This window comes from Octodon degus, unplaced genomic scaffold (assembly GCF_000260255.1).
Source record: "Octodon degus isolate 3935 unplaced genomic scaffold, OctDeg1.0 scaffold00056, whole genome shotgun sequence".
Classification (NCBI taxonomy): domain Eukaryota; kingdom Metazoa; phylum Chordata; class Mammalia; order Rodentia; family Octodontidae; genus Octodon; species Octodon degus.
Genome location: NW_004524632.1, coordinates 1,051,428 through 1,062,425, shown reverse-complemented (window position 1 = coordinate 1,062,425; position 10,998 = coordinate 1,051,428). Strand labels below are relative to the sequence as shown.

General features: G+C 42.3%; 1 protein-coding gene across 1 annotated transcript in view; it reads left to right on the top strand.

Annotated features, from left to right (window-relative positions):
- Positions 1 to 10,998, top strand: part of Tom1l1 (target of myb1 like 1 membrane trafficking protein) — a 50,836-nt gene that overhangs the window by 2,781 nt on the left and 37,057 nt on the right. Inside the window, exons 2-5 of the mRNA XM_023718185.1 lie at positions 367 to 451; positions 2,433 to 2,511; positions 9,306 to 9,455; positions 10,044 to 10,172. Of these exons, the coding sequence (XP_023573953.1) occupies positions 367 to 451; positions 2,433 to 2,511; positions 9,306 to 9,455; positions 10,044 to 10,172 (443 nt within the window). The remainder of the gene's footprint in view (positions 1 to 366; positions 452 to 2,432; positions 2,512 to 9,305; positions 9,456 to 10,043; positions 10,173 to 10,998) is intronic.

The following is a 10,998-nucleotide window of genomic DNA, read 5'->3' as shown; positions in this document are numbered from 1 at the left end:
TCAAGAAGCTGTACTTCCATTCTCTGAAAGATGGACAAACAGGCAAGCCCGGGCCCATTCAGGCCTCAGTGGTCAGGTGTCGTGTTTGCAGTCTTTGTTAATAGGTCACTCATTACTTTTGCAAAAGCAGCTCTTTGAATTGGAGTTCTGATTGATTCCTTAATAGCAGGGAATAGTTCAAGGGGAAAAAAAAATCCTCACTTTGCCCTTTGGAATATAGCAGTACTTGCCACTACACATGAGGCAGATTATTTCAGAAAGACCAGACATTTAGTAGTAGTAGTAGTAGTAGTAGTAGTAGTAGTAGTAATAGTAGTAGTAGTATTCAGTTGTAGCACAGATTTGACACAGGCTTTTTCTTTGCAGAAAAAGCTACATTTGCTGGTGCTCAGACTGAAGATTGGGGTCAGTTCATGCACATCTGCGACGTAATTAACGCAACTCAGGATGGGTAAGTCCTGTGCAGCGTCCGTGTATTTGTCCCTGATAAGAAATGCCGGGCTACACCGTGTTTCTTCCTGCAGACTCTTTGGTTTTCTTGTTGAAAGAGTGTTTTCATCCTCCCATAGCCGCCTGCTACCTGTTGAAGGCGCCAGGTTGATACCTTAGGGCCATCCCGGCTCCAGCATAGGGCCTGTCTTCTCTTTGCCATTTTTTTTTTTTTTATTTTTGCCTTTCTTTAATAAGTGGCAAACTTTCTTGCTGTGAGGCTCAAGTTCTTTGTTTTTAAAAGAGTAAGAAAAAAGAGAGAGAGATTGTTTCCTTCTTTAGGATTTTTCCTGCTCTGATTGCCAACATTTTATTAACTGAAAAATATTATCCAGAAACTGGTTCGCTCTAGTGGTGACCGATTCTCTGGGCCGTCATCTTTATTAATGAAGCTGTCTTCTTCCTCCTTTTTACCAGTTTTTTTCTTTTTCTTATGCTGACTAACCCACATTCATGCCGTATTAAGTGAAACGCAATGTTGATATACTTTTTAAGCTTCAGAGAATTGGAGTTATTTAAAAAGTCATGAAAAAGGCCTCTCCAGCTTGACTTTAGAAAAATACAGGTTAGGGGCCTGGGAGATGGCTCAGTAGAATAAGTGCTTGCCTGGCAAGTGCAAGGGCCTGAGTTCAATCCCTGGTTCTGCAAAAAAAAAAAAAAAGAAAGAAAGACACAGATTAATGTAGAAGATACACTTGCGTTACTTTTTGTGAACATTTTAAAGTGATTTCAGTGGATTAAAGCCCCTGCAAGCAGGTGCAGGGGCTGGGGGTTCGATCCCTGGGCCTGCCATGCCGGCCCTGCCCCTGGAGCACGCTGATATGGCAATTGAGACTGGGCATGGTGGCGCATGCCTGTAATCCCAGCTCTTGGGAGGCTGTAAATAGGCGGATCACTGAGTCTGATCTAGAAGTGAGAACATCCTATAAATTTTTCCCTAAAAATACACATAAATAAAGTGACAACTGACAGTAAAAGATTGAGTGTAGCTTATGCTAATGAGGGAGTATTGCAACTTAATTATTGATTAAAGGTCAGTGGAAAGAGCTAGTGTTAGCACTTTTAAGTATTTATATATTTTTTTTTTTTCTCTGTAGTCCTTTTTGCTGTCTTTAGATAGATCTCCTCGGTCTTTTTTTATTTTATTTTTTTATTTTTATTTATGTGTGTGTGTGTGTGTGTGTGTGTGTGTGTGTGTGTATGGCCAGCTCAGCCCCCCAAAGGGAGCGGCTGGCTGGCATGTGGTGCTGGGGGATTGAACCGTGGTCCCTTTGCTTTGCTAAGCTTGTTCAAATAGGTGCTTTAGACCACTGAGCCATCTCACCAGCCCCAGATCTCCTCAGTCTTTTCGTTGATAATTCGAGTTTCTTCACTGATAATATAAAAAAGTAATCCTATGGTAACCTCTATTTATAATTCTTCCTTTGGTAGATGTTCAGAAGTTCTCTTTGTAATTCTTATATCCCCAGGCCTAGAGGTTGCTTATGAAATAGTAATAGTTTGATTGATTTATGTATTTATGTATTTATTTATTTCTTTGGTACCAGGGATGGAACTCAGGACCTTGGGCTTGCCAGGCAGGTGCTTACACTGCTGAGCTATCTCCCCAGCCCTAACAGTTTTAATTAGCATAATCTCTTCCATTGGTTTGGGTTACACTTGCTATAAATTGGTTGTGCGCTTTAATGGAGGGAGACGGGCTGTGCATTCCCTGGGTAGTACTTTCTAGGTAGTGCTCTTCTGTGAATGTTTCGTTGGATTTTTGCAAGTGGGTAGGCGGTAGTGTCTGCTCATGTTCATGAGAGGACTTAGGTGGAAAAAGCTAAGTGATCAGCAGAGCTGAGGCCCTTGCTCCATGGCTGTTCTTCCTACAAAGCATATTGTTTTTCAGAGAGACTGCTTGCCTGTCTAGATTAATGATTTCAGTGTATTTATTGCCCTAGGCCAAAAGATGCAGCAAAAGCTTTGAAGAAAAGGATTTCCAAAAACTACAACCATAAAGAAATCCAGCTGACCTTATCAGTAAGTACTTTGATGGGATAATTAAGACTCCAGAATTTCCTAAGACATAGTCATATATTTAAAAAAAAAATTCTGAGATTACTGTTAGGTCAGCAAAAGTTATACATGGTATGAATTGAGACTCTTCCTTTATGGAGAGGAACAGAAAGAGTAAAGTTGATTATAATAGCTTTTAGTTTTGTGGAAAGAAAGTGTTGCTGAGAATCTGTTTTTTTTCTAGTCAGAGGCAGAAACTGGTGTCTTAAAAGTTATAATGAGCCGACCAAAAAATTTCTGTGTAAGCTACTTGAGCAGAATTGAAGATGAGAAAAACACCTTCCTGGTAGATTTCTTCTTTGTCTGAGTATCTCTGTGCAATCTTGGCTTGCTGGTACTTTATGTCCATCCAAGGTTAGCTGCCCGATATAACTTGGAGCAAGTTCTTTGTTGACCTAAGCCATACTCTGCTGTGTGCCTTATTGTCTGTCATTTCAATGTGGCCTCTTTATTTGACATGTTCCTGTTTCCTCCTGTTTTTGGCTGTATGACCTCTTCAGTAACCTTGGTGAGTTGTTCTTTTTACTTTTGTGGGTGATGTGAGTCCTGCATGCTGCCTGATGATAAATTGTGTGGCTTTCTGGTTCCTTCTGCATGCCTTTTTCTTTTTCCTTTTTTTAAATGTATTTAGTACAGGGTCTACAGGGTCTCGCTACACAGATCAGACTCCTAGTGATCCTCCTGTTTCTCATCCTCCCAAGTGCTAGAATTATAGGCAAGCACCACCACACGCAGTCTCAGTCACCAGTCTCAATCACAGTCTCACTGTGCCCTGGGGGCAGGGCCAGCAGGGCACTCCGGAAATCGGGGATCAAACCCTGCTCTCTACCTCTGCCTAAGCAGATGCTTTAATCTACTGAACAGTCTGGCTGGCCAGCCTTTATTTTTCTTCCTCCAGTCCTGGACCACCCATGGTTATGGCACCAGTTACCCTGCTCTTATGAGCTTTGGGAGTGTTTATCAGGAAAGTAGGAGGATCACTAGAAGTCTGATATAGGGCAGATATGAACGCACCTCCATGTATATAGTCCTGCAAAAGAAAATGCATCAGATCTTATGTCCTTGGAAACCAGCTGAATGAGAAGAAATGAATTAACAGTCTTCCATAATGCTGCTACCCGGGCAACCCTTCAGTTAGCACCTGAATGTAGTTTCAGGGATGTTTTCATCCTTCATCGTCCTGTGTTTAACTTGTGGCAGCCACCTCAGGAAGATGACAGAGGGAAGGGAACCGTGGAGAACCGAGTGAGGTACTTCTCACCTGACCGATGTTGTTTGCATCAGTGGAGGTGCTTGTTATTGTCTGTTCCATTTCACAGAAGACGAAACTAAGACTAAGAAGTTAAGTGATTTTGAGGCTAAATGCCTATTAGGTAGTGAAAGCAGGGTTTGAACCTAGTGTTTAGATTCCAAATCTCATTCCCTTGCGCTGTACTGCTCTGCTTTTCAGAATCAATCAGGTCTTTTTTTAAAAAAAGAATGGGCTACTACTAGGTTTCATTTGCCTCTTGCAACGGTGAAGCCCAGGAACGTCACTGTATCGGTTGTGGACTGAGTCAGTGATGGCGTATCTCCATCCTGACTCCCAGTATCCAGGAAGACTGAAGAACTAATGAAAAGAGATATAGCATTAGAGTAAAAAGAAATAGAGTTATGCTCAAAAATAAAGTAGATTCAGGGTCTCTTGAAGCTGCAGACGATTAGGAGAATTGACAAGGGAGATAAGGCAAGAAGATGAGTCTGTGTTTATTTCAGTTTGGGGTATTTCTCTGCCGTCCTACAAGTGACCCGTTATCATGGTTTGCCTCTTTGTGGGTCATGTCTCGCCTACTAGATGTTTCTATGGTTGCGTATCGCCTTTTCCACATCTTCCACCATTGTGGTTGCTTCCATCTGAGCATGGGCCAGGGCCTTCCCTGCAGGGTTGGCTTATGCCTATAGTTCTCTGGCTCCCCCATTTTTCTTTGGGATCCCCCTCTTCCTGCCCTTTGGTTGGTCCAGCTTCTCAAACCTTACCATCAGCTAGCTGCTTGTTTCTAGTACCTTTCCAGCTCATAGCTGTAGCTCCTTCTCAGCGTCTCCATACGAGTCTCTAAGGGTAAGAGAATCTAAAACCTGTGCTTAACCAAGGATGAAAGTCATGGTGTAGGGGTTTGGAAAACCCCTTTTCTTTGTCAGGGGCAGAATTCATGAAGATCAGGGAGAATTGCTATTTTTCTCTTGCATTTTCTTTGAGGAACCCTTGGATTCCTGATAGATTTGTACAGATTTCCCTGTGCTATGTATATAACAGGCCAGGCACCTCACCTCAGGCTGTTCATCATGTGGCAGAGGTGTACACGGCCTCAGAACTGACTTCAGTATTCACTTAAGCCCATCTGAATTACGAGGGAAATTAGTCGCAGAAGGAATCATCCAGTGTCTGTCAAAGGCAATTAGAAGTTTACCAATAAACTCTTTAGAAAGCAATCCCCATGTGTGACATTTCCATCGTATTACTGTGAAGTGATGAGAGCCTGTCACAGTCAGTTACGAATGTTCTTTATCATATCTGTCATTTTGGGGTTCTCTGTGGACTTGTTAGCTGTGATTAGCTCTTTGATGGAATCAGACTGTACTGTGATTTCCCACCATCAGTGGATGGACCAGTTTTATCAAGAAGCCCATCGTTTGTTTTTTTTTATTTTCCACAGTCAGGGTTGTGTGTGTGTTAGGCAAGTGCTCTTCTTCTGTTGCTGAGCTATACCCCAGTCCAAGAAGTTAGTAGTTTTGTCTTTTAAAAACATGGGTACAAGGCTTTATGGCTCTGAGCTAGACTATCCTTTTCTTGAATGAGTCATTGTGTCGTATCTCAGTGGGATGCCACTATCATTGGTGTATGGAAAGTGGTGAGATAGGTTGCTGAGAATCAGTGATTTATCAGGCCTCTGTAGAGCACTCACTAAGTGGTGAGCTCTGCTTGTTCCTAAGATGTGTAAAATGTTGTCACTGCAGGAACTTGTGGCAGTTACAGAGGATGTGGAGAACTGAGCTCTCTCCTAGGAGTGTCATAGTAGAGTAAGGGAAGCCACAGCAGGGTGGTAGCACAATCTTCAGCTCTTACAGCCCCAAATCTTAGTGACTGTCACTGTGTTTGTTGGGCAACTTTTCATCACTTGGACCAAATTCCTGAGAATAACAGAAGAGGAAAAGTGTGTGTGTGTCATTTTTCCAATTTGCTTCTCTTACTGCTCACGTGGGCTAGGGGTTTGGTACTAGAGAGATAATAGAGGCGGTGATGTAGAAGTAATTAATCATGACAGGCAGGATAACGCCGGGTAAACACCAAGGGAATGAGTGCTGATCTCCAGATGTTAACCTTCTCAGAGTTGCATGTTGACTGTGTGATTTTGTGCATGGATCTCCTGGGAATGCTACCCATTTTCGTAAAACATGAGTGCTCCGGAGATTGAGTTGGTGCCGTGTTTAGCAGGAAATTCACCATTTATTTCACCATACGAGAAAGTGGGACTCAGAAGTGAAGTCGTTGCTTACCCTGCACAGACAATTGGTTGAAGTATTTCTGTAAACTCAAATTGAACTACAGACACCTGTCTCCTCACCAATTAAAAACTCATTATTTAATAGTACCCTGTCAAGCTCACTGTCATGCGTTATTCACCCTTTCGGCTTTGTCTAACCAACTTATGTTGATATAGATCCGTTTGTGCTTTTGATTCTACATTTGTTGTCTTTTGCTTTAGAGAACTTTTCCGTGTTTCCTGTAGCTGTGTATCCTCAGCTTCTGTATTTTCTGATTGCTTTTTTGGTCCCTTCACTTTTAGATTCTTTCTGTTATACCAGCTGCTGCTTTTTGCATTGCCATGAAGGTGACACTTTAAACACAGAGCACAGTGTAAAGGCATCTTTTCTGCAGAGGTGATGGATGACACCTGTCCTGGGCAGGCTACCGTTTCTGTGACCTCTCACTCCAGGTGGTGGCATGGACACTAGAAGGTCACCTCTAGAAATCTATTTTCAGCTGCAGTTCTTCTCTACCATCTCACTCTTTCTCTATTTCTGTTTCTTGTGATCTTTGCGTAAGTTTTGTTCACCTTATTCTTTGACTTCCTTGAGTTTCTCTGGCCTGTGTCATAGGTGAGGCCAGTGCCCCGGTGATTTTTCCTCTGTACTCATCAGAGGTGGCCTTGATGACTCCCTGGTGGCCCCTAATTGTCTTAAGGTGTAGCCATGCAGGTACAGTTACCTGCTAAACATTTCCTTGGACATCCTACTTTCAAATTCAAGATGTCCAAATTTCTACCCATCCTTTTACGCCTGGGAGTGCTAGTCCTCTATCCCACCCACATCCAAGCTTCCATGGAAGATACCCTCTGTCTCATGTCAAGTGAAGGTTGCCTCACTTTCAATCCCTTTCCTTCTTTCACATTAACCACTCTGAGCTCTCCCTGTGTGACTTCCTCCTGATTTTCCCTTCCTGGGGTCCGAGTTGTTCTAGTTTGGGCATCTTCTGCATCACGCCCTTGTGAGATCTTCTTCTTGCTCTTGGTGTTTTGCTTTCCAGTTCCCTTTGTAGAGTGCTGCCTGATGTCCTTTCCAGAACATTACTTTGCATACCTGAGCCTTGTCCTTGGGCTCCAGGCAGAGCTGTGATGGCAACAAACTGACAGTCCCCCCTCAGGGGTCTTCTTGGTACCTTCACGACAATGTCTGAATTCATTTTTCTGTCCCACAAATTTTTGTGGAAGGTATCTTGGTAGAGTTTATGTGCCCTATTTCCCTAATGTCCCCCTAGGTTGCCTTTATTAAGAAGCCATCGGGGCTGGTGTGATGGCTCAGTGGTCTAAAGCACCTGCTTAGAACAAGCTTAGCAAAGCCCAGGGACCATGGTTCAATCCCCCAGCACCACATGCCAGCCAGCCCCGCCCCCTGGTGGGCTGAGCTGGCTGCGTGCGCACACACACACACGCACGCACGCACAAATAAATAAAATAAAAAAAAAAAAAAGAAGCCGTCATTGCAGACAAACCAGAATATTCTTCTCACTCCTCATACCTCGAACATGCTGCAACTTTAATATTTTTTTCCATGCTATTTGTTTAGCCATCTTTCCATCACTGTAACAAATATCCGAGATACGGTATAAGGAGAAAAGTTTCTCTTTTTTTGTCTTTTAATGGAGCACTTTAATAATATTTTTCTTTTTTAAGAAAATACAGATATAAAGAAAAAAGTGTTAGAAATGATACAAGATTTCACTCAACAGAGTAATAGGAATTCAACAGTGGTGGCTGTATTACACGATGCTAATTTCAAATTAGTTGCTAGATATAGACATGTAAGTTTCATTAAAAAAATAAATAAATAACAAGGAAGTTGTTTGGCCCATAGTTTCACGGTGTCAGCCAAGGTTGGTTGGCGCCATTGCTTTTAGACCTGTGACGAGATGACACAACATGGGAGAAGCGGGTGGCAGAGCAAGATCACTCACCTCATGGGCAAAAAGTGAGAGAGAGAGAAAGACAGAGAGACAGAGAAAGAGAGAGACAGAGAGAGAGCTAGAGAGACAAAGACAGAGAGACAGAGACACACCATGGTCCCACTGTCCCCTTTGAGAGCACAATCATTAAAACCTAAAACATCTCACTAGGCGCTACCTCTTAAGATATCCTTCATCTCCAATACCACCAAGCTCAAGCTTTAACCTTAATACATGGATGTTGGGAGAGATTTTCCAGATCCACCCTATAGAAATGTGTTTTTGTCTATAAGATAGCTATGTACTTATTTTCCTTTTCTTAGCCATTTGTCAAAGAGCAATTTAGGACTTTTCCAAAAGTGTTATAAGACAAAATGACCCTAAATAATAACATTTGCTTTGTATAAAGCCTCTAGCTAGGCTGATTGTGCATTTTCCATCCAAATCAGGATGTCCTGGTTTGGACTTTTTTTTTTTAAACATTTGTTTGTTTCTTTTTTCTTTCTTTCTTTCTTTTTTGGTGGAACCGGGGATTGAACTCAGGCCCTTGCGCTTGCCAGCTAAGTGCTTATTTAACTGAGCTATCTCCCTGGCCCCCAGTCATTTGTTTCTTTTGTTTTGTTTTGTTTTGGAGGAACCGGAGATTGAACTCAGACCCTTGTGCTTGCCAGGGAAGTGCTTATTCTACTGAGCCATCTCCCCGGCCCCCTGGACATTTTTGAGAGGGAAAGTGTATGTTACCATGAACAAGGACAAGAACCAGTGGTAAAACTCAATGGCAAAAGCGCCTGCCTGACAAGCACAAGGTCCTGAATTTGATTTTCAATAGAAAAGAAAACCCACAGCACATTAATAAGGACGAGGCAATAGGAACCTATTAGAGCTACCCTGATTAAACTGGTACAAATGTCACCCTGATTATAACCTGAATGTTTTGTTTGCATTTCCCACGTAGCACCTGGCATTTACCACCCCATGTTGCTAATTGCGCTCTTATAATTGCGTCCCTACCCTCCATCAGGTCTAGCCTATTGGCCAGTGGCCGCAGGCCTGTTGGTCCACCGCATGCTGTGCGTTATCACTGATAGTTCTAAAAGGTTTGCCATCGCTGCTCCAGGCAGTTACACTACACTTAACATCTGCTATATATTTTAGTGGAAAGTAAGTAATGTCTGTTGGTTCGAAGGCTGGTCAGAACTATTACTTAGCAAATTGTGTCTTATATTTAAGAGGTGGCTATGCCAGAGAAATGTGAAGTCTACTTTTCTCTCTTGTTCAGCTCATTGATATGTGTATGCAAAACTGTGGGCCGAGTTTCCAGGCTCTGATTGTGAAGAAGGAATTCATTAAGGACAGTCTAGTGAAGCTGTTGAACCCCCGATACACCTTGCCCTTAGACATTCAGAATAGAATCCTGAATTTCATTAAGGTAAGTCTGTTGTATACTTAATGGGATGATAAATTTCTAAGATCGGATATTTAGTGGCATACTTTCGGATTGTCTTAGCGATCCTTTATACAGTCATAAAACATTTTTGCCGCTGTGGTTTCTGTAGACTAATATTTCCTTGGTGGCAAACGCTATTTTTATGAAGAATTTGTAGTCATTTCCCTGCTTGCCTGTTAGTTTCTATTTTGTCCATGTCAAGTAGGCAAGATAGTGGTGTATGTACATTCATTCTGCAGATAGGGAGGCTGTGTTCTGGAGGAGATAACTGACTAGTTCAAGGTTACTTGGCCAAAGAGCTCCTGATACTACTTCAGAATCTCTTCATTTTGGAGGCAGTACAGCAACAGATGAGCGATAGTGTTTCTCCCAGGGTTTTTCAAGATGTTACAGTGTGGCAGTCTCTTGATGTCAGATGTTTGATATATATAGCCTTTGTCCATGGCCTTCAGAAATTAACTTTCTCTGAATAGCACAACTGTTCAATTTCTTATTCTCCATTATAAGCTTAAGAATTGTTTTGTGTTTGCTGTTGTTTTGACTCTGGAACTTTCCATCTCTTGAACTCAGACTTGGTCACAAGGTTTCCCAGGAGGGGTGGATGTAAGTGAAGTAAAAGAAGTGTACCTTGACCTGCTTAAGAAAGGTGTTCAGTTTCCTCCCTTGGGTGCGGAAGCTGAAGACGCAGCGAGACAGGAGGTAGGAGGCTTTCTTCTTTGCCCCGTGGAGAATAAGGTAATACATTACCTGGTCTTTTCTGGTTGTAAGGGACAGCTGTAGCTCAAGCCACTTAAGTAAAGAGATGAATTTATTAGAAGAATTCAGCCATGTCTCATCAAATAACCAAGGCTTAGGATCTAGCTACTCAAGTGTGATCCCCTAAACTAAGTCAGAGTCTTCCTTTATATGAGATTCCCAGGTATTTTCTCTGCATATTAGTGTTATGAATCACAGGTGTAGGACCCCTTACATTGGGCAATGCTCTCAAGGCTGCGGAGGAGGTAATTACTGAGGAAGAAAGGTATTCATTGGTAGAGAAGCAAACCTATGCAGGAGTGTTATTCGTTTTTCTTCTCTTTTTTAAAATATTCATTTATTTGGTAGAGGGTCTCACTATGCAGCTCAGACTCATAGTGATCCTCCTGTCTCAGCCTCCCCAGCACTGGGATTACAGGTGTGTGCCACCATGCCTGCTTTCAGAGCCAGCATGGCACACCTGGGGTTCTGGACCTGCACAGCATGTAGTACTGGGATCGAACCCAGGTCCTTGCACTTGCCAGTCAGGCACTTTGACCACAGAGCTATCTCCCCAGCCACGTTACTTGTTTTTCTTTTAAGACAAAAGATGTTAATATGTGAATTATTTTTTTTCTGAACTGAAACCTCAGTATTCAGGTGTAAATGCAGTGCGGGGGCTTTGCAATAAATAAGTGGGTTTTTCATTGCAATTTAGGAACTAACTGCTAACGTTTTGCCATCCTAAAACAATTCCAAATGAATTGAATTTCTTTTTTTTTTTTTTTTT